The sequence below is a fragment of the Alosa alosa genome, chromosome 19 (genome assembly GCF_017589495.1).
Source record: "Alosa alosa isolate M-15738 ecotype Scorff River chromosome 19, AALO_Geno_1.1, whole genome shotgun sequence".
NCBI classification, from domain to species: Eukaryota; Metazoa; Chordata; class Actinopteri; order Clupeiformes; family Clupeidae; genus Alosa; species Alosa alosa.
Genome location: NC_063207.1, coordinates 29,593,372 through 29,616,901, shown reverse-complemented (window position 1 = coordinate 29,616,901; position 23,530 = coordinate 29,593,372). Strand labels below are relative to the sequence as shown.

At 47.8% G+C, this 23,530-nt stretch overlaps 1 protein-coding gene across 3 annotated transcripts in view; it reads right to left on the bottom strand.

The window, feature by feature from the left end:
• LOC125312411 (cysteine-rich motor neuron 1 protein-like) overlaps positions 1-23,530 on the bottom strand; it is a 46,107-nt gene that overhangs the window by 8,806 nt on the left and 13,771 nt on the right. For 2 of the 3 annotated variants that reach the window (XM_048270945.1, XM_048270946.1), the window contains exons 4-9: positions 17,475-17,714; positions 11,135-11,314; positions 6,668-6,871; positions 3,611-3,739; positions 3,125-3,278; positions 31-152 (exon numbers count right to left, since the gene is read on the bottom strand). In XM_048270945.1, the coding sequence (XP_048126902.1) occupies positions 31-152; positions 3,125-3,278; positions 3,611-3,739; positions 6,668-6,871; positions 11,135-11,314; positions 17,475-17,714 (1,029 nt within the window). The remainder of the gene's footprint in view (positions 1-30; positions 153-3,124; positions 3,279-3,610; positions 3,740-6,667; positions 6,872-11,134; positions 11,315-17,474; positions 17,715-23,530) is intronic. The other variant, XM_048270947.1, reaches the window with a different exon arrangement.

Genomic DNA, 23,530 nt, shown 5'->3' with positions numbered 1-23,530 from the left:
TAAATGTATGGCAAATGAGAGAGGCAGTACCTTTGCACAGACACACACTGCAGCCCTTTCTGTTTTGCTGGTAGCCATCACTGCAGTGCTTCTCACAGGTGAAGGGGGGACACTTGACACAGCGACACATCTCACATCCATGCTTGTTCCTTCTGATGAAAGAAAAACAGATTGAAGAAAAACACATAACAGGACATTAGTCTACCTCACTCCTCAGAAGGTTAAGAAGGTTAATAGACCTCTGTAGCTGAGGCCATTCAGAGGCATACAAGCTAATGTACAAAAGGATATCTGGCTGGTTCTTCATAGTCTTACAGAGGTTGAGCAAGAAGCCAGATGGTGTGGCTCTGGCATAATGGACACATGGTTTTGTTCTCCTTTCCTCTTACTGCATTAACTGCCTTTGAAAAGCCCAGATAAAAGGAAGCAATAAGCTGTCACGGGAGATTCCCATGTGCTGTACCTCCTCTGCCACACATAGCCAACTTAAGCGAGAGAGGAGCCTGAGAAAGAGCCGTCATGCAGAACCCTCGGATCATCCAGATCTTGCAACTTATTTGCTGTGTCTCCTTCAGCCAACTTGCAACAATCAATGAGGGCTACTCTTCAACTGCGCAACAGTCAGCACAAACTCAACAGAGGTTATTTAATTAAACCGTTAAATCTCCGACCTTAAGCCGGACCGGGCAGAAATCAACCAATGTGCAGCTACGCTATGTGTCAAGCACGTACGATTGCACCGGCCGTAAGTGGCTCAAATGAGTACCAGCAGGTGATTAACTGGGTGCTGGAAGCCCGCTGGTTCTCGTTAAGTATGAGCTCATCACTGATTTGTAAATAACCGCACGGCCAGGCAGCTGGAGGGGCTTTTCGGGGGAGTAATCTCCCAATTGAGGGCGCATGCCAGCGAGATGTTCGATTCGGTTATTAGCTGAAAAGAACTGGGGGGGGGTCGCTGCCAGCTGTGAGGTTGAACGCAGGGGTGGACGAGGAAAGGTGATAGACACGCAATGAGGACACTTGTCTGTGCTGTTTGCTTACTGTCCAGTCAAGAACACTTGGATGCACTTGCTGTCTGTTGTTGGACAGGCTTAAATTGGCTTAAATCTGAAAACAAAGATTCCATGGTGATTTTGAAATGCCTGAATGACCAATATCCACAGTCTGAAAAGTGTAATGTACATTATAAATCTTCACAGTTGGAAATAAAAGGGAGCTGAAGTTTTCTTTTTTTATACTGCTTTGCTCTAATTATAGCCAGAACTAGAAGAAGCAGACAAATGAAATCAATGATGTATGAGACCCTATTACATGATTCATAAACTACATTAGACTCTGGTAATGATCCAATTACTCTCTGTCCTTGGTGAATAAAATAACCCCTGCAACTCCCTCCCTGGGTGCAGCAGAATAAATGAAAAAGAGCAATGCAGGCTCCAGCCCCATTCAGAAAGGTGTGTGTGTGTGTGTGTGGGGGGGGGAGTGTGTGTGTGGAGAGGGATTCATGAACTCGTGAGGACTCGTGTTGCGTGCGGAGCCCCAGAGACGGCGTGTCCCGTGCCCTTGGAGCGATGATTTTTTGTTTAAAAGGTGGCCTGTGGAATTTCACTTGGGGACTACTGCTGGCTCGGCACAAAATTCCAGCGGTCCCAGAGCCCACTGCTATGTCCAGCGGGCTTTCTGTGATGTTTTAGGGCCATTGAGGAAGGGAAACGCGCTAAGACCTCCCCTTTTGTGTGTGGGGGCCGAAGCGTTGGACTGTGCCAAATGTCAGTAACAACAGCCCTGCTGGGCAGCGAGCACACGTTCACAGCACTGGGGTTGTACTTTTCCCTTCCCCTTGTTACGCTCTCTCCTCTGGTTGACTTTGAGAAAAGACTACAGCCTGCTGCCCATGAGAGTACATGGAAGTGCAAGGGGGGGGAGTATCCAGAGCTGTTAGTTCTAACTTTTTTCACTTTTGTCTTTGAGGTACTTGCTACATCAACACAATGCAGACTCCTTCATAATTACACAAACCAAGAGAACAAACAAACAAAAGTGTGTGGCATTCAAAGTTTCCTAAAACCTCCCCCTCCCTATCCCCTCTCAATCGTCTTTTCGTGAGCCATGAAAAACAAGAGCCAGCTTTCTCTCTCTATCTCTATCTCTCTATCCCCCTCTCTCTCTCTCTCTCTCTGGAGAGAAGCGGCGGGAGTGATGCCCTTTGGCTCACCAGCGGCTCCTGCTTTAAACTGGGGCTTATGTGTATGAGGGCTGAAGCCAGGGCTTCCTGCCTCTGGTCCGTGACCCCCCTCAGGGCCATCCTTTGCTGGGGCTTCCGGAGCGAACTCATCAGCCCTCCATCCCCAAGGGCCAGCTCCGGAGGTACCAAGGGAACATGATTCAAATACCAGAGGAATCTGGCAACACACACACACACACACACACACACACACACACACATCTGCTTACACATACAGTACACACACACATACACACGCACACACACACACAAACCCACACCTCATAAAGGCTGCTTTCTTTGCCAATGCACGTTTGACCATTGTTCTGAAATGGAGACACACTTGCTATGAAAGGAAAGCAAAGAGGGAGGAGAGGGGAGTGTGTAGGTTGGGGTGGGATGAAGGATGAGTGGGCAAGGGAGATGGAGAATCATAGAGTGATGGAGAGAAACGAGAATGAGTAGAGAGAGAGTGAGAGAGACAGAGAAGTGAGTGAAGAAAGCTTCCAGATGTTTGATTGAGTTAAGGGGGATTAGGAGAGGGACGGAGGCCAGCACTGGACCTGAGACGGTCATTCCACAGTCAGGATTAGGGGGCTCTGCTTCAGGCCTGTTTGATCTGGGAGCTGGCTGGGTGGAGGTGGAATGGCTCTACTGGGGATTGGTGCCTGTGGTCATCTGAGTATGAGCCATGTCCCTCAAGCCTCTACTTCTCTCTCGAAAGCTAAACAGTTTCTCTTTCATTCTCTCTACCTCGTTCACTTCTCTCTAAGACTATCTTTCTCTCTCTCCCTCTCTCCCTCTCTTTCTCTCTCTCCCTCTCATTCTCTCTCTCTCTCTTTCTCTCTCCCTCTCTCTCTCTCTAAGCGCAGAGGGTGAAACCTACAGCAGGGGACTTACACATATCCATAAGGGCAGGTCTTGCTGCAGGTGAGAGGGCGACACCTGGGCACAGGGGGGTTACACTCGCACACCTCACAACCAAAGTCATCCTTCTCGTATCCCATGGGACAATCCAGCGAGCAGTAGTTGGCCAAGTCTGGACAGGAGTCATCTGAAACAGCAATAGCAATATGGAAACAGTATTATAGTAGGCTACAGTCCTAGGCCTCCACTGTATTTTTACTTCAAGGATCAATAAAAAACTCACTCATCTATCTATCTATCTATCTATCTATCTATCTATCCTTTTCTTTCTTTCTTTCCATCTTTCGTTCTTTCTTTTTCTCTATTAATCTGCAGGGGCAGAAGCAGATTGCACAGATGAAAGCAATTAATCTGGTACTGTTCTCGTCCAGACGTTTTAGCAATGGTTGTTGCACAGGAAGGCTTTCAGTAAATTCACTGTTCTCGTCAATGTTCTGTGTGGTGTTAAGGCTGACTCACTGCTGAGACACTGGCACAGTAGGCATCCGTTGCTGTCTTGCTGGAAACCATAGGGACAATCCATGCCAGAGAGGGTACAGTTCTCCAATGGTGGACACAAGAGCGGACTCACAGTTTCATATGAAGGCTCTGGAAGACAAAAGGCAAGGGCATTCGTCAACAAGCGTACCTGCAGCTCACTGGACGCTGCCTTTATAGTGTGCGTCTCTGACAGTGGGGAGTCATCTGACTTACTTCCACAGCACGCCACCAGGTCATTCTTGTGTTATGCTGGCCATTACTGAACCGCATCGTTGGGGGAAATCATCAACCTCCCACTGTGGAAGCCCTGCTGTCGAGGGTGGTCCACTCTCGCCTTGTAGAATGGGCAAGCGGAACGGCAGGGGGTTTTGTTTAAACCTCGGCGCGTAATTGGGCAATTAAGGAAAAGTGATTGGCTTCAGAACACTTTCATCAGGGATTTTACAGCGTCTGAATCAGCGAATGCCTGCTGACCTTACGGGCCCAGGAGCTTTCTCCTGCAACTAAGACTGTTTATATCTTACAAGGGAGCATGCAAGACCCTCAGCCTACCCTCTTGAATAAACAGGGTTCATGGACATTTAAGGTTCAAGCACTACTTTCCCTTAGTGCCTTTGGTCACTTTGGTCTTTAGTAACAATTGTATATGATCTATATAATCTATATTAGGCAATCATCTTCGTCTACTTGTGGTTTTGTACAATGAGACACAGTGCAGATGTGTAGTTTTTTTGTTCTCTCTTTTGAGTGTCCAGAACAGTACCATGTTGAGGTCATGTGTCAGCTACTGTTGGGGGTATCCCATACCAACCACCCACTACCCAGGCCCCCCAACCCCAGCTCCCCCCTGAGCTTCTGTTTCCTGTGGACAGTGCCAGAAGCAGTCCAATCTAAATATCCTGGACACAGCGGCAGCAATCAAAACCCCCAAACCTGCACTGTTTGGGGTAAACACAGGGAGTGATTAACTCCACGAGAGCCTCCTCTCTCCCCTTCCCTCTGTCTGGCAGCCCTGACGGATGAGAGCCTCCTCTTGCTGTTTAAATGATCCGCCACAGAACGGAAGCCCACTCACAGACATAAAACAAACTCTGAACAACGGATTGGGCTTGTTTGGATCCAATGAGGAAGGGAGGAAACGTTGAGGCCCTCATCTTCAATGAATTGTTTGTGTGTGTCATTGGGAGGGGGGGGTGGCTTGATGTAGCTGTATGTGTCAGCCTCTACACACACACACACACACACACACACACACACACCGCTTCAATCATCTTCTCTTATCCTTCAAACCAGCCAACAGGAGGTACAGACTCTGCTCTGCCTAATTGTGCTCCCTGAAAAATAATACAGCCTCAATTAAGTAGCCTCGTGAGCGCACGGCCGCCTCGCCAGGTGGGTCCCATTTAGGAAAGGGCCGAGAAGGCCATAAAAAAAAACGGGAACAAAGCTTCCGTGGGCGAAAGAATGCAGGCCTGCCTCCTCTTAACGAGGAGCACCTCCACTCCGCACAGGGATCACTGGAGCCCTAATGAGCTCGATACGCCCTGCGCTCACGGTGGCTACCACAGAGCCACACACCTGCACGGGTCACTGGGATTGCAGCGACCGAGTTGGATATTACAGTATGCTTGGCAGCCCCCAGAATTTGGCCAGCTGTACTGTACACACCACATCGTGCCCAGGCAGACCACACAACACAAGCAACGGTTGGGTATAAATGAAAGAAATGCCAAAAGCTAAAAACTGTGTCTTTTTGTTTGAGCTGCATTTAGCTATGCAGACTGTATGTCTCTATGTCATTTAGAAAAACTTGTTACGGACATTAGAGACTGATTATACAGTGGACTAGAGGGAAATTAGCATATTTGTTAATATAAACCTGAAAAGTACAATGCACAGTCAAAGAACACAAGAAAACACTACTGTTCTTGCGACCTGTAGTCTCTTGAGCAACAGTTATAATATAGTGTGCTTGACTACCCTACATTATTACCACCCAGACACTGCAGGAATGCACTGATGGACATGTAGTCTGTTTGACCCCCACACTGCCATCTTTCAGAGAGAGGTAGGATTTTTGTGTGTGTGAGACATTATCAGGGCAAGCTTGTAGGCTCTACTAGGGCATGGCCAATGTCCTCACATTCCAGGCATGATGATGCTGTTTTTCCAATAAGGACCTAAGGAGTGTGTGCCACACGGAAAGATGGATCTCTCCCTTCCTGCAAGTAGGGACCTTGAGCTCACCATCCAGCCACTCTGTTTGAATACTTGGAATAGTTTTGATAATCTAATGATGAGGTGTTGAGTTCTCCTCAGTCATAGTCTGTGTGTGTGTGTGTGTGTGCCTGTGTTTGTGTGAGGTATGCTTCCTGTGTGGGGAAGAGTTCAAGCATTTTTTAAGAATGAGTGGTTACACGTTGCTGTTTATCCCATGTGTGTATGTGCGTGAGTCATTTTATGCATGTGAGTATGTGCTTTACTGCGTGTTTGTGTAAATGTCACTGATTGCTTACAACTTAGACATTTGGGAATGATCATTGTCATGTATTTGAGAATAGTCATTGCTGTAATGTTACTCATTAACACCAAAAGAATGTGTTGTGTGAAAATGTGTATAATTTAAATACACAAACAGACACATACAATTACAATGTTTTTAAAGCCTCTAATATGTACAGTATTCACATATATTCCAACACTCGCCCATGGCATCTGATGTGTGCCAAGAGACATCAAAGTTTGTGAATCTGTACATTTTTTACCGTTTTCGACCACGGTTGTGGCACTGTTGGTTAAAAGTATGGCTTTTTTTTACCTTAGCAACCATCGCCATCAGTGAACAAAACTAACTAAAATGATGAATTAATGAGATGATGGTGGCAAAGTAATATTTCTTTAGCTATTGTTTATTAAAATTACAGCGAAATGCTGTTTTTGTCATTGTTATGCCTTAAACTGGCACTAAACCATGTCTTTTTTTCACCATTTTCACCCTATGAAGTGTCAGAACGATAAATGCCTTCCATGACGCACCTTCACAAAAGGGGCAGCACTCTCCTGGTATTTTGACTGGGTTCTGGCAGCTCTGCTTGCAGGCCATGGCAGTGCAGTGTGGGTCCCCATCCACACACTGGCAGAAGGTGCAGTCGTCCTCCTTCCACTGCTCCTCATGCTGACGCAGCTTGTGGTTCACCCAGCAGCTCGCCTTGGTACTGTCACGAGACAACAGCTCGACATCTGCAGAAGAGAGGACACAGTCAAAGATTTCACATTACAGATAAACAAACAGACATAACGGACCTGTTTCCCATACACGGATTCAGCCTAGTTCTAAAGCTTGTTTCAATGGAGATCTTAATTAGTTCTCTTTTAGTCCGGCACAAGGCTTAGACTATGAATGGGAAACCAGCCAAATGAACATATTAAATTAGACATTGACATTACCAATGTTACGGTAATTAAACAGAGAATAAGAATATACATGTGCATTAAGAAATATTAAGAGATTGACAAATATGTTTACAAATACATTAGAAACAGACATGAAGAATATATTGTAACTATTAGAAAAAGACATTATGATCAGACACTGAAATCTCTGTGCCCAGGAACAGAAAATGCTCTTGACAGTATACAGGTCACAAGTTCATGTCCTTAGCCAGGACAAATACAGTTGCTTTTTCTCTTCTCTCACTCTCTCCGGCCGGAGTAGCTGCAGCCCGCATAAGGAATTATTAGCGTCCCAATGTGAGCGTTTGAAGTGCTGGACAGCTGCTAAGTGAAGCCAAATGTGTAATGAGGACCTGGAGAGCTGTCCTGCCATGTTGCTCCACTGCGCTGGCCTGTGCCGCAGAGGGTTGGGACATGTGTGTTTAATGTGTCAGTGTTTCCCATGAATGGAGCATAATTGGGGCTATTTTGTTGACAACAGAGGCAGGCTGTTATCCAGATATCACTGAGGCCTTTTGTTGGTAGAGGGTGAGCTTGTTTGGTGTGTGTGTGTGTGTGTGGGTGTATGTGAGTAAACTGTGTGAGAGTTTTTGAAATGTGTGTGTATAAGAAAAAGAGGGACAGTAGGTGTGTGAGTGTATAACTGTCAGTGTGTATGGGTGTGTGTGTATATGTCTCTATAGGGCAGGTTTGTTTCAGTCACTGTTTATGGGTTCTGTATGTGTGTGAATGTGTGCAGCCAAGTATGCATGTGCGTTCGCATGTGTGTAAGAGTTGATCTGTAACTGTCTGACTGCTTGGGTCTGAAAGTCACTGCATATCCATGTGCTTGTTTTGGAGTATATGTTTGTAGTCTAATATATGTCTGCATCTATAAATATGTTTTGAGTTTGCATGAACATATCAGGTATTTGTATATACTATGAGACAATTATAAGAGTGTGTGAGTGCATATACGTGTGTGAGTATCTCTGTGTGTGTGTGTGTGTGTGTGTGTGTGTGTGTGTCTCTTTGGGGTAGGGTTGTTTGCCTGATTCCAGCAAAGAGTTGGCTGCTGTGTGTCTCTTTCCATCTGGGTGCAATTACACTCAGAATGAAGTGTCTTTACTTCTCTTTATCTTTCTCTCTCTCTCTGTCTATCTCTATCTTTTTCTTCCTCTTCTCTCTCCCTTGCCCCCAGTGGTCCTTGCTCCTCATTTTCCAGCTCTCGTTCTCAATGATCTGTTTCTCAGTGCACGGCTCATTGCTCTCATGCACCGACTGAAGACACACACACAAGACCCCGGGGGTTATTATACCTCAGTGGGAAACGAGTGCAAAATACAGACCACTAAATCATCTTGCCTCGATGCACTCTGACCCCAGTAGCGGGCTTGCCTGCGTACATTTGACCCATAAGGCAGTGCTTGATAAGGACACAGCCCAAACTTGGCAAAGGCCAGGCAAACATGAGTTTAGCATTAAAAGCCTATAACTTTGACAGACAACAACTTTCACCCCTTTTGGCAGGCAGTCAGGTTATTGTGAGTGCATGGAAATGTATTCCTACTAAAGTTTGATTTAGCTTCACAGGATTCTTGGTTCCTGTTCACCTGACTTCACCTCAGGAAAGCCCCATGCCTTACCTCTCTGTTACAGCACTCTACTATTACAGTTGGAGTCAATGTCAAGACAGGCAGTACATTTTTTTCATTTCATTTTTATTGTTGTTTGTTGTGTTATTACAATTATTTTGAGGGCTGACCATTCTATAAATATTAAATTACTTTCAGTGAAAACATTAAAACAAATGGATCTAATTTGGAACTGCTGACAGGTCTCTTCTATTGTGAGAACTGGCAATGGTAAATGGCAGAGCCCTAGCAAAAAACTGCAACACTGAAATCTTTATTAAGATCAGATTTTGCTTTTTGTTTTAACACCCCATAATCAGAGGTGAGTTTGATATATATAAACAGCACAGATAGATCCCCCCGGTCCTCCACACACAGTGACTGAGCCAGCCATGCAGCCCAGAATGCACTGCTCATGAGTCTCGGAGTCCCTGTAGCGAGAGTGTGAGTGTGTGAGCAGCCGGAGGGCTGAGTGTGTGAGTGTGTGGAGATGAAAGCATTCCCAGTCGTCACGGTGAGCATGGTGGAGAGTGAGCTGGTGCAGTCCAGGTGCGCAGCAGATTCTGTCCCTCAGTAACCCTTAGCCTGGCCTGGCTGCTACACACACACACACACACACACACACACACACACACACACACACACACACACACACACACACACACACACACACAGTGTGTGTGCCACATGGTCTTCCACAACCAGGTGCTTTATACTCTACTGTATGGCCTATAGTCCATGCCTGTGCACTCAGGTGCCAACTTACTGCACTGAGGGGTTGTACTGTATGTACTGTATGTATAGATCAGAATATGGAAGGATAAGAAAGATGTTTCCCATTTTTCACTACTTTACCTGTATTTGTGTGTGTGTGTGTGTGTGTGCAGGCTAAGGGGGAAGGGCATCAGGCAGGCAGGAGGTAGGCCTGTCCTTCCAGCCACCCGTGCAGTCCATGGCTGATGAAACGAGCCCCCTCAGATCCGGAGGTTTATACGCCAAAGCGCTCCACCAGAGAGCCTGTTTTGGTTCACACATTTGCGGGCCCTTGTGTCTGGGGCATGTTAACGACTGGGGCACACAGCTGGCTTGAAACAGCAGGCATTAAGGTGAAAGCACCGTGTGTGTGTGTGTGTGTGTGTGTGTGTGTGTGTGTGTGTGTGTGTGTGTGTGTGTGTGTGTGTGTGTGTGTGTGTGTGTGTGTGTGTGTGTGTGTGTGTGTGTGTGTGTGTGTATTCATGATTAAGGTGCCCTGAGTGGCAACTCAGGTAGAGAGAAGTAGAGCAAGTCTGTTTATGGGTGCTGACAAAGAATCTCCCCTACCACACAGTGGAGTTTGCAGGGGGTATATTTGAGAGATTGTGTGTGCGAGTGGGTGTGTATCAGCATCTAAATGCCCACATGTTAACATATTACTGTAACACATAAACACTTCCCATACAGCTCCTTCCCTGCTTTCACCACTCATCCAACCAGAAGTCTCCTTTCACAGTTCATCCAATCACAAGCCTCCTTGTCCCCCTGACATGTACCGTCCTTTTCAGTGGGAATGCAGAACGAATTAGAGTTAAATCAGTATATCGGGTAATATCACATAATAACAACACCAGCCCTTAAACATACAGCTACTCTATATATGTGTAACATAGCCTACAGCAGCAGGATATTGTCTGTCTATATGTATGCAGTTTGAAGGCATCCAGATACAGCTCACAGGAAATCATACTTGGTGCCTATGCTACCATGCAATTTGCTGCCATGTAGGAATCCTACAGTCTAGAAGTGAGGGCACGTGAGCAATGCAATCTGTGGCTCATTATGAGCTGGGCACTAGGTCCAGCAATGCAAGCTCTAGTCATGAATCCAGATGTCTGGATTTTGTACTGTACAGTTGTTTAAGACTTCTACATAAAGACTTGTGAATGCCTAGTGTATGTAATGTGTATTTCGAGTGCAATGATGATACATGCTTAATCAGTGCCTGTTCATTCTGATGTGAAACCATGACCTCTGTGTTGGGAGTACTCTGGTACTCCAGGAACAGGTGATGGTAATGACAACATCACATCCACACAAACACACACACACACACACACACACACACACACACACACTTTTTGTCACATTCAGAAAATATCTTGTCTACTAGTCCTCCATTCCATCAAAGTGGAGCAAGCCTATGGCCTAAACCAACACCACACTGCTCCAGCCTCACCGAAAGGAAGGACAGGACCACCGGGACAAAGATTCTTTAGTTACCTTCAACCTATCAACCGTCTCTGACCGTGATGTCATCCAGAATCGCTTACGGTTCTTTCAATTGATTAACTGTTGCAGCTCTACTCACACAAATTTAGTGTATGCATTTGTGTGTGTGTGTGTGTGTGTGTGTGTGTGTGTGTTGTGTGTGTGTGTTTGGGCATATATGTCATCATCGTACCTATGCACACAGGGCAGCACTCTCCCTCGGGGATGTAGAAGTTGTCACAGTCGAGCTTGGCGCACTCGGCCTTGGAGCAGAAGGAGATGCCGCCACGGCACTGGCACAGCCAGCAGGCATCCATGCGGTACACCTCGCCCTCCGAGAACTCCTTGCCATTGTGAGAACATTTAGGTGAGACTGCAGAGAACAACAGGGAAAAGGGAGCAATACAAACGTTTGAGAAATTCAAAAGTTTGCACAATCCAGGGAGGTTCTTGGAAAAGTAAGCAAATAGATTCAAAGAAACATCTAGTATACTGCTCCTTCCTTATAACACTTTATTAAACCTCTCTCGACTTCTGATCTAAAAATATCTTCACTCATCTGTGATCTATGAACACTTTTATCTAAACACAACTTACGACTAAATAAGCAGCACATATTTTATGGCCGTGTGGTTTCCAGAATCCAAAACTCCGTGGTTAGTCTGGTCTAAAATGCTTAGTTGAAATTTGGAGGTTCGTTCAACCAGTCGCTGTCTCTTCTAGGAGAAGACCTGATGAATGTGAGTTATGGGTTTCTAGCTGCTGGCTTCTTAACTGATATTAATCAACTTAAGTGGAGTATTATCAGTGAAATGTCGTCACAGTTCAGAGTTACCAGCCAAATCTCAAACACTAGGAGAAAAGTATAACAAAAAGCCTTTTGCTGTTGTTCATTGGCTTTGATAGAGTGGGAGGTGGGTCAGCGCCAACCGTAACATTCCAGATGAAGTGTAGCAAATGTTGTGATTGGCTGTGCATGCTTGCCAAAGCGCCCCCGCCCTCGGCCAAGAATTCCAAGATGCCACTGCTTGGCGCCATGGCAACTCAGACAGTCGCGCATCAATCTCAAAAGAATTAGCCCAGACACTGAACCGTCAGTAAAGACAGACGTTATGGATGATAGTGCTATTTGTACATGACAAGAAGGTGGTATCAGTGATGACTGAATGATTAAGCTGAGCTGTGTCTGTCGCTGCACCCTAATTGATTTTTGTATTATCTATAAAAGTCTAGACTCTTAAGTGGGCTAACAGCACTGGGTCCATATTAAGCAGACCAGTGATTTAGTGTCCTTTCGTGCTCCGCGTTTTCTCTGTTTTTTCACTGCCTCTTTTTTTTCTGTGGGGTCAGCAGTTTTCTGAAGCTTAAGAGGCAAGTGGGTGGGGGGGCTTACAGGCTCCAAACAATGAAGTCAGGCCTGGTTTGCGGGAATGTGGCGGTGCTATGTGAAGTCTTGTAGCCGGTGCGCTGGGTTAAAGAAAACAGGAGCAGGGGCCAGAGCGAGTGGTCTGGAGGGCTGGCGGGCTGAGCCGCAGGCGGCAGGCGGCCCAGTGCTAAGCACCGGAAACCTCCGCTGTCTCAGGGGCTCGGGGCCCGCCGAACAATGGCCGCCGCACGCATCACTGGAGACCGATAACAACGGGCGATGAGCGGGCGGCGAGCGAGCAGCGAGCGAGCGAACGCACGCACGCAATGTTCCCGCCGGGGCCCAGGCCGTGTCCCCCTCTTCACCTCTCGCTATCTCATACAAGACACACAGACACACACACACACACACACACACACACACACACACACACACACACACACACACAAACCTGCAAGCATTCTCCATACATTCTGTACAGTACATAGCACACATGCACATATCATAAACATACAACATACATACAAACGTGCAAGCATTCTCCATACATACATACATACATAGCACACATAACACTAATACACACAACATAAACATACACTAAAAAATACACAACATAAATATACATACACTAAAAATACACAACATACTGTACATAGATACATACATTTACATACACACCAACCACCAATTCACACACACTACCACCAAACCACTACCACAGTCACACACATGTAGACACTCACATATGGGACTGTGACATATGATTCAGTGCCATTTTGATTACATCTGACTGCTTGCCTCTCTCTGCTCTAACATTCTAAAATCTTTGGGTTGCACTCTGTAAAAACTTTATATAAATAAATGTGACTTGACTTGACTTGATTTAAATGCCTTTCATTTAGCATTTCATTTGAAAAGTCGGTGCGGTTTTAAAATCACTTTGAGGATCTGTCCAGTGCAGAAGTGCTCCCCCATCCATCATTGGAACCCACCAAGCAACAACAGCTCAACATAGCATGGTACAGAGTGGTCCCTGAGAGGAGGCCCCTGAGAGGAGGCCCCTGACGGGCCCTAGAAACTCTTCACTGGGTCCCTCTAATGGACCTAAACAAAAAGAATGGGAGCAGGCTTCCCTCAATCTTTTTATCACAATTTTCAGAGTGCTGGATCAAACGAAAACACTAAACAAAGTTGCACTTTGCATAAACTGAATACGGAATGCAACATGCATCTGTGCAATAGAAAATGTTTTGTTTTTCTGTGACAAGCTCCGTGATATAACACTACTTCAAAGGGACACACATGATGGACAGGAGGTGTCCGTTCTCCCATGGAAGTGAAGCCCGTCCACTCATCTAGTTATGCACAATGAGTGCGGCCCCAAAACAATGATAGCCAGTCATAGGGTGTGTTATGTAACAGGAAGAAGGGAAGGGTGGGTGGAGGTTTTAATATATGTCGGAAGAGAGGAAAGTGCCGTTTGAGTGGCAGATAAATGGGTGCAGAGTTCTCTCTGTCTGTCTTTCTTTCTTTCTTTCTTTCTTTCTGTCTTCTATTTTATTTTCTCTCTTTTTTTGATTCTCTAGCCTTCACTGTCTCTCTCTCTCTCTCTCTCTCTCTCTGTCTGAGGCTGTGATTTGAGCATCTGTGGACCATACTCCTCACTGTAGATCCAAAGCATGCCGCTGACCCCTTCAACTCGCCTGGACCAGTTTGCTGCCTCTAACACAAAGCAGGTGGGATCACTGAGTTGAAAGTAATGTGAGGGGTTTGCTTCTTTCCTCAACCCCCCCAAACACCCTTCTGCATCCTCCTCCAACACCCTCCATCACCTGAACCCCATCATGCCCCCGTTCCACATAGCATTTAAACAAGGGAAGACTCTGGCTCTGGCAGCAAGACCAAGCAGCAGAGAAAATTCCATAAGCTTTTTGCAGAGGCTAGAATCAAAAGGCAACGTTACGGAAAACAATAGGACGTCACTTGACAGGATGCGCACATATGTGATTTCTGCAGTGTTTGTTAACACTAATCCCCACCCCGACAAAAAATAAAAACCTCACACACCACTAATGGGATTCCAGGCATGCTTTCTGCCTTATTCCACCACATTTTACTGATTGTGGACAAAACTGCACGCAATGCAAAGTGATTAAGTTTGATGATTAGTTGGCTGGAACTGCCCAATCATTTATTACACGAGAGAGAAAAAAGCCACCTCAAGTCATGTGTGTTTATGATTTCCCATAGCCAGCCAGTCAAATGCAGAACGTTAACAAAGGATGTTTTGTGTCCTGCTGCACTCATAAGCCTCTACTGTAAACATGCTGTAGCTCTGCACTTGCTACACACTTAACAGAACATGATGTCAAAGAGACTTACAGCGTGATATTCTCTTAATGAATTACAATTCATTATTCTAAACTGTAATTCAACTTTGGATGAAGAGAACTAAATCCAAATATTGTGGCAACACTAACACAACCATACATGCAAACAGAAGGGAAGAAGAGTGCTTTATTTTGCTGAAGGCTAATAGAACCAGTAGACAGCTGATGGTCCTCTGCCACTCTCTCTCACACACACACACACACACACACACACACACACACACACACACACACACACACACACACACACACACACACAGGGAAGAGTGAGTGTGTCCTGATACAGCAACCCCACAAGCACCCAGTGGTGTGTGCTGGCCAGTGTCTTAGCTGTGTGTGTGTGTGTGTGTGTGTGTGTGTGTGTGTGTGTGTGTGTTGGGGTGCAGTCATGTGGGTACTAAACACCAGCGCCGAGAGGCAACAAAGGGCGTGAGGCTGGAGCCCCAGGAGTGGCAGACACTGCTTATCCAAACAACGACCCCAATCGGACCCCCGCGCTCCCTAGTGGCCCCCACCGGCCCCTACAAGCCCCTACAGGCCAGCCATTCAGGGCCCCACCATCTTCAACCTGCCCCTGGCCCAAACCATTAGGCTCGCCCACCCATCCATCCAACTAACCTGCCTCAAGTGCACACAAAAAGCATTCCCATACATGAACCGCTGAACCTCCCCCTCTGCTCTCCCCTAAAAATACCACCCCCACTGACCACTCTCCATCTCTCTCTCTCCCCTGGTCTCTCGCTCACTTATCTCTCTTTCTCTCTCCTTCCATCTGTTTATTCCTTCTCTTCCTCTCTCACCCTCTTTCTCTTTCACTCTCTCTTTCTCTCTCTCTCTCTCTGCCCCTCTCCCTCTCTCTCCCTCCCTCCGGCCGTGTGCAATAGACAGGAACTCTTTGACACTGCACTTCTGCAGGGGAGAGCAGGACTGGTAGCCTAAGCACTTTCTGGTCACCACGCTCGTTAAGTCCATTAATTCCAGGACACGGCACACATTTAGGGGAAGGCGCGGGGGCCAGAATGGGAATTTGTTCTGTTGGTAAAACAGTGAATATTTGCAGCTAGCGCAGAGTAAACAGGACCGGGGTCCCGATCCACTCCCTACCAACGGAGCACAGCGTACTGGACCAGGGTCCACTCCCTACCAACAGAGCACAGCGTACTGGACCAGGGTCCACTCCCTACCACCAGAGCACAGTGTACTGGCACGGCACAACAGGACGGGGTTCCCTCCTCCCTCCTCCATCTGATCTGTCTCTCATTGGCTCTCCCTCCTGTGGTTGTGTCTTTCTCCATCTGTCTCTGCTATCTCTATCTCCCTTCCTCTTTTTTCCTATCTGTCTCCTCTCTCTCCTCTCTATCTCTCTGTATGTCTCTTCTGTCTTTCTTTCTGTTTTCTCTATCTCTCTCATCTCACTCTGATCCCCCTTTCTGTGTTCTTCTCACTGTACAACACGCTGCTCTCTGAACTTTAGAACTCTGTCTTTCACTGTCCCCTTCTCTCCTTATGTCTGTTTTTCTCTCTTTTCGTCAGGGGTTCTCTCGTTCTCTCTCATATCCATCTTTTCCTTTCTCCTCCCCTCCCTCCCCCCTTCCTCTCTCCCTCTCTCCCTCCTTCTCTCCATCCCCATTAGAAGGGTAGTGTGCTGTTGGCCTGTACTCCACCCAGTCCACTCCCAGTCCAGCTCTGCTCCTCTGGCTTCATAAGGCCTCTCTGATTGGGGACCTGTCTGACCCCAGGTCAGTTTGTTTGTTTGTGACTACGCCTCTCACCCCCGTCCCAAAGTAACAAACACAGCTTCTTCTCTCGCCACAGGGCCGTGACAGAGTGAGTCCCAGCCTGGCTGTAAATACTGCAGTGTTCCCAACCTTGCCTTTGAGCCCAGCACAGGACTTGGCCCAGTTCTGGCCCTGACTTGGCCCAGTGCTGGTCAGCAGGGTGAGAGCTCACTGAGTCAATGGTTTCATGAGGGAGAGTTAGCAATGATAGGAATCCAAATACATTAATTCATACAGGAATCCATATGACCACACACACTCCATACAGTACATGGTGTGAATAGAGTGGGATTGAGCAGACTCTTGACTTGTCCAAAAAATCAAATATCAAACCGTGCCCTACCATGCTCCACCATATCACCATTATATACATACAAACTTATACATTATACTAGTATGAGTGTGTGTGTTTGTGTGTGTGTTTGTGTGTGTGTGTGTGTGTGTGTGTGTGTGTGTGTGTGTGTGTGTGTGTGTGTGTGTGTGTGTGTGTGTGTGTGTGTGTGTGTGTGTGTGCCTGCATGCATACAAGAAGTTCCAAAGCAGCAGACAAGATTCTTGAAACCACAATGTTTTGAACCAACACCACCATCCAAGGTTGTAAATATAATGGTATGCATTCATAACATTCATGAGTAGCACAGAGTATGCAGTGTATTCAGAGCATGTGCTCTGCCTGGCGTATCCAGATGTATTGAAAGTTCACTCCACTATATAACAAACTCTCTGTCCATATATTACGCACCTTAATAAACAGTTTCAATTTATGCTCAAGACAGTACACATGGGAAGTGTTGGTTTTCAGTCTAGACTGGGTAGAAGTTCACTCCAGAATATAGCAAGTGCAGTGTAAGCACAAAAATCTATAATGAACTCTAACATAACACTAACTTCATAGCCCCCATGGTATATGCATAAACTACTTTACATATGTGAATATATTTATGACTGTTAGACTGCATCACTGTTGTGTTGGTTGGCTGGGTAGTAGCACCCTACCTCTCTGGCACTCGTAGTCGTGGCAACAGTCGCCGGGTGCACCGGTGGCCTGGTGGAGGGGTACAGCCTTCTGGCCAGCAGGGCAGAGGGGGGGCGGAGGGCACGTGCCACAGGTGCATCGGGGGGGAAGGGAGGGGCAGCAGGCGGCTGGTGGCATGTAGCCCAGCGTCAGCACCGAGTCCCCAGGGCAATCAGGCGTGGCCAGGGGTGGACACGTGATGCCCACACACTTCAGCTCCTCTGAGGGAGGGAGGGGGAGAGAGAGAGAGAGAGAGAGAGAGAGAGAGAGAGAGAGAGAGAGGAGGGGGGGGCAGAGGGAGAAGAAAAGTGGGGGAAGGGAGAGAGAAAGGAGGAGGAAAGAGTGATCAAGAGGGGTAGAGAAAGAGAGAGAGAGAGAGAGAGAGAGAGAGAGAGAGAGAGAGAGAGAGAGAGAGAGAGAGAGAGAGAGAAAATGAGTCACACCCACGTACACCTATGAGCACATACAAATGTAAACACACACACAGACACATCCACAGACAGACACACCCATGAGAATCAGGACTCAGTCACACGAACACACAAGACCAGACCAAAGCATATCCATGTACACACACACACACACACACACACACACACACACACACACACACACACACTCATTCAGAAACACATCCAATAACAGTCCTTGACCCCATCCATTCACTAACAGCTCTTTCCACTTCACTCAGCCGGAGACAGTAGCCATACTGTTCACTCTGGGGTAAGAGAGAGGGGGAGGAGAGGAGAGGAAAAGAGAGAGAAACACAGAGAAAGAGTGGCAGTTGAGGTGGAGGTAGAGAAGAGAGGTGGTTGCTGTGATGATGACGGTGTACAGAAACTGCTCATGTTCCATGATGGTGCCAGCGCTCATTGGGTCTGGGGCTGCCGAGGCTCTGACAGCTTTACAGCATCCTGGGCGGGAGATCCCAGCGGCAGACGGGGCAGCACAGGGATTTCACCACTTCCTGCCCCTGATCCCCACACAGCGGGCGCCGTTAAGACTCCAAACATATACATCCCCCTCTCTCTGCCACTGCCCCTTCACTGCCCCACTCTGCTGCTCAATCTCATTCTCAACGTCTTCTACTACTCCTCATCTCATCTCATTCTCAGCGTCTTCTATGACTCCTCTCTCATCTCATTCTCAACGTCTTCTATGACTCCTCTCTCATCTCATTCTCAACGTCTTCTACTACTCCTCTCTTGGATTCTCTTTTTTCTTTCCAGTCACTCTCTCTCCATTGTGCGTTTACTCATTTTACTCGTTCACTATAAATCCTCTCACTTTCTCTCTCTGTCCCCTCCTGTGTCTGTGTGCCTGGCACCCCCCAGCACCCCACATGCCTTGGGAATCGCTCTCCTGCTCACACACTGTGTACATAATCGTCCCGATACCCTTGTTAGGGGGTGCGGGGGATGTGTGTGTGTGCGTGCATATGTGTGTGTGTGTGTGTGTGTGTGGGGTGGGGACAAGGCTCCTGGGTGTACTTTGGAAGGCGTTCAGGAAAAGAAAAGTGCGGCGGCCCCCGTCTATGCCGCCATTGTGGGGGGAACAGTAGCGAGCTCACAAAGCTTGGGTTACGCTGGCCTTTGCTGCTGTTTATTTTGGGTCTGCCGTGGCAGCGTAATGTGTGCACGGCGCCCCCGAGCACAGGAGAGCGCGCCGCACAGACAGACGTCCTGTCCTATAATTGTCAACGGCTAAGTCGTTTCACAGATCGTACACCCTCCTCAAACCCCCTCCAGCACACAAACACACACATACAGTGCATACACACTCTCTCTCATACACTGCACATAGTGATACACACATGAAAAATGATGGCTCATGAGCACACACACACACCCTTCTCTGCTCCTCTTAAACACAGTGTACGTACATAGTTATTTAGTGGGACTAGTGTGTGTCTGGTGTCTGGACAAGTCAAGAGGAGCGTCGGGGCCCCAGTGAGGTTGATTGATGAGATCTGTGACTGGGAACTAGGAGATGTTGTGTGTGTGTGTGTGTGTGTGTGTGTGTGTGTGTGTGTGTGTGTGTGTGTGTGTGTGTGTGTGTGTGTGTGTGTGTGTGTGTGTGTGTGTGTGTGTGTGTGCATGTATGCATGTGTGCCTGCGTGTGTGTACATGTACATGTATGTGTATGCGTACGTTTGTGTGTGTGTGTGTGAGTATGGGTGCCTCTTTGCCAGTTCTCTAGGAGCAGGAATGTCTCAAAACTAATAAATACCTAATTGGCTCGTAAGAGGGGCAAATGAAACCTTCATGGTTAATGGTAGGGGTGGGGGTGGGAGGAGGAGGAGGATGGTGTGGGCTGAGCCTTAGAATCTAGCTGGCCTGCGGAAGAATCCGGAAGAAAGGAAAATTGCATCATAAGGGGATAGGATGAGTGAGTTCCTGCGGCTGGTGGCATCCACTGGTCGCCTTCCTGGGTTTGTTTTTCTCCCCCCTCCCCTCTCTCTGTCTCTCTCTTTTCCTTTTTGCTTTTCCTTTTTCCTTGCTTTCCTCTACTTCCCTTTTGGTCCTCACAATATTGTGTTGTTCAAAGCTTGGTGACAAGCAGAAACAAATGGAGATACAGTAGGAACATTATTACTGCGTGCAAAATTACTTTCTCTCCTTCTCCATCTCTCTCTGCCCATTTCTCTCTCTCTCTGTCTCTCTCTTTGAGCTGCTTCCCATGGCATGGCAGGGCCTGCAACTTGACCCAGTCAGAGGATGTACCAGGCAGCCTGACATTTCAGGTCCTGTAAACGGATCCCCCAGGTCTTTCCCACCAGATGGTAAATCGAATAAAAAGTCCTCGTCTCAATGAAGCACCACGGTGATGGCCAACACTGGACATCCCCCTTGACCATCTCTCAGGTCCTTGCAAGCTTTCAAACGCTGGAGTGAGAGGAGCGGGTGTGAGTGGACAGGGCTTTCTTGGCGGAGTGGTGCGTCCCCGCGCACACTTGTGGCATGTTAGCCTTCCTACCTTACAGCATGCAGCGCCAGTTTCATGTCAGCGTGAGACAAATGGAGGCGGCTGGGAAAGTCAATGTCTGAGGAGCGAACCAGAGAGTGAGAGAGCAAGCGTGTGTGTGTATGTGTGTGTGTGTGTGTGTGTGTGTGTGTGTGTGTGTGTGTGTGTGTGTGTGTGTGTGTGTGTGTGTGTGTGTGTGTTTGTGTGAGAGTGAAACCCCAGAGTGTGAGAAGGAGACAGGTGAACCTTAGAGAGGAGAGGAGAGGAGTGAGGAGAGGAGTGGACAGAGGAGAGGGGAGAGGAGAGGGAGAGGAGTGGAGAGAGGAGAGGAGAGGGAGAGGGAGAGGGAGGACAGAGGGAGAGGGAGGGAGAGGAGGAGAGGAGGACAGGGGAGGGAGTGGAGAGGAGAGGAGAGGAGGAGGGGACAGAGGAGAGGAGAGGAGAGGAGGGGAGGGGAGAGGAGTGGACAGAGGAGAGGAGAGTGGAGGAGAGGAGAGGAGAGGAGTGGACAGAGGAGAGGAGAGTGGAGAGGAGTGGACAGAGGAGAGGAGAGGACAGAGGAGAGGAGAGGAGAGGAGTGGACAGAGGAGAGGAGAGTGGAGAGGAGTGGACAGAGGAGAGGAGAGTGGAGAGGAGTGGACAGAGGACAGGAGAGTGGAGAGGGGGTAAATAGGGCAAGGGCTTCATATTTGGGTAAGAAATAGGACAGATGAGGTTGAGGATGAAGGAGTGTGCGCTGAATAAACACAGCAGCAGGCTGAGGTATCTGCAGCTCGGCCCCATTTACACAGGAGACCTGGGAACAGTGTGGGCTGGCCACAAAGCTTGCATTGACAAGCCTGAATAGTGTCATACAGAAAGAGAGAGAGAGAGAGAGTAAAGGAGTGTTTTCAGATTTTTGAGACACATAACCCCAATGCACACACACACAGACACACACATCCTTGAAATTACCATTTCCAACGGTTTCAAGCCTAATACTTTGAAATTCTCAGTCACCTGATGCATTTCTGCCTGCCCCTCACCTCTTCACACACACACACACACACACACACACATACACACACACACACACACACACAAACACTAGTTTGTTTGGCTGCCGGTTGCAGACGAGTTATATGGTTTTGTGTACAACCAGGCCCAGTCGAGCCTTAATGAAGCACTGAACTGAGACTAGGGGAACAATACCAAGAGCATCTGTTACATAATGTTTCCATTAAACATAATCATCCCAGCGTTGGATCATCACAAACACTCTCTCACAGGACCTCTGTGGGGGATTTGAGGAAGAGAGAGACCCCTCACACACACACACACACACACACACACACACAAAAGCTATCTGGAAAACTAGCCATTGTCATTCAAATGAGTGTAATTTGAGCAATCCGTACAAACCATGGTGGTCCAATTATAGTAATTGTTGGGAGACAGTTAAGGACATAGCAAGCCAGCACAAAGAGATAGGAGGGGGCTGGAGTGAGCTGAACAACAGATGAGTTTGACAACTGCCACCATGCGTGTGGGTGTGGGAGGAGGGGGCATGTCTTTGTATGTTTGTATGCACTGAGGGTGTATGAGTGTTTATGTAGTTTTGTGTGTGTTGTGAGCATGTGAGCGTGTATGAGTTTGTGTCTGTATGTACTGTGTGTGTGTGTGTGTGTGTGTGTGTGTGTGTGTGTGTGTGTGTGTGTGTGTGTGTGTGTGTGTGTGTGTGTGTTCTCTCGGGGTGCAGGAGTGGGGGTAATTAGCCAGTCGGCGGCCACAGGAGCAATCTCTGCGTCACAATAGTGGCTATTCTCCAGGCTGCGCAAACAATGGCACAAAGGCCTCATTTGGCATGCCTGATCAATCCATTCTGCCTGCCCAAGAGAGAGGGAGAGAGAGAGAGAAAAAGGAGACATGCCCAAAATGGGCTGCTGCTGGAATGATTAAACACTACAGAGCTCCTGGCAACAGAAACGCATGGGGTCTGTTAAATAGGCTGGGTCACACTCACACACACACACACTTTGTCATATATACACAAACAGTCACACGCAGAAATACGACCATACCTACATCATAGAAACTGAACCAGTACTGCATTCCAAGGACCCCCCTAACACACAGAAACACACCATCTATTGATGAGCATGGTTAGCAGCCTGTGTGTGTGTGTGTGTGTGTGTATGCATGTGTATATGTGTGTTTGTGTGTGTTGGGGTGGTCCACTGGGGTGTAGTGTGTGTGTGTGTGTGTGTGTGGGGGGGGCAGTCCTAAGAAGATAGGTTGAGTAATTGTTTTACTGCTGCTGAACAGACTACTGTAAACAATGCATACAGATGGCTTCTCTGAAACTCATTCATCAAAGAAAAAACACCTCTTTGGAAATGAGTTTTCTGTTTCCCCCCTTTCTCTCTCTCTTTTTCCCCCGGAGAGGGCACAAGGCCGACAGTCTTCTCCGGGGGGCGGTTAGGGCAGGGGCAAGGGTGGTGGTGGAGGTGGAGGTGGAGGTGTAGGTGGAGGTGGAGGTGGAGGTGGATGTAGGGCTGGGGGGGTGGTGGTGTTGGTGGCGGTGGCCCTCCCAGTCAGTGGTGGGCTCTCTCTGCTCTCCTCTGCTCTGCTCTGCTCTCCTCTCCTCTGCTCTCCTCTGCTCTCCTCTGCTCTCCTCTCCTCTCCTCTGCTCTGCTCTGCTCTCTGCTCTGCTCCCTCTCCTCTGCTCTGCTCTGCTCTGCGCTGCTCATGGCCCAAGTGCCGGTGCTCATGGAAAAAGTGCACAATGTGAGTTCTGTTCGCCCGCCGCCTCTGGACGCCGCTCAGCGCAGAACAAAGCTGTCTTACAACAGCTGCACTCCAACAGCAACGCTTTTTTTTCTCTGGTGTGTGTGTGTGTGTGTGTATTGGTGTGTATGTCTATTAATAGGAGACTATATGTGTTTATGTGTGTGTGTGTGAGAGAGAGAAGTGTGTGTGTATTGGTCTGTATGTCCATATGTGTGTGTATGACTCAGTTTATTACGCAGCCTGGTTCTCATGTAAGCTGTGGAGCACTGGCTTCACGCCTGCTGACGGGTGTTTGGGTGGGGTC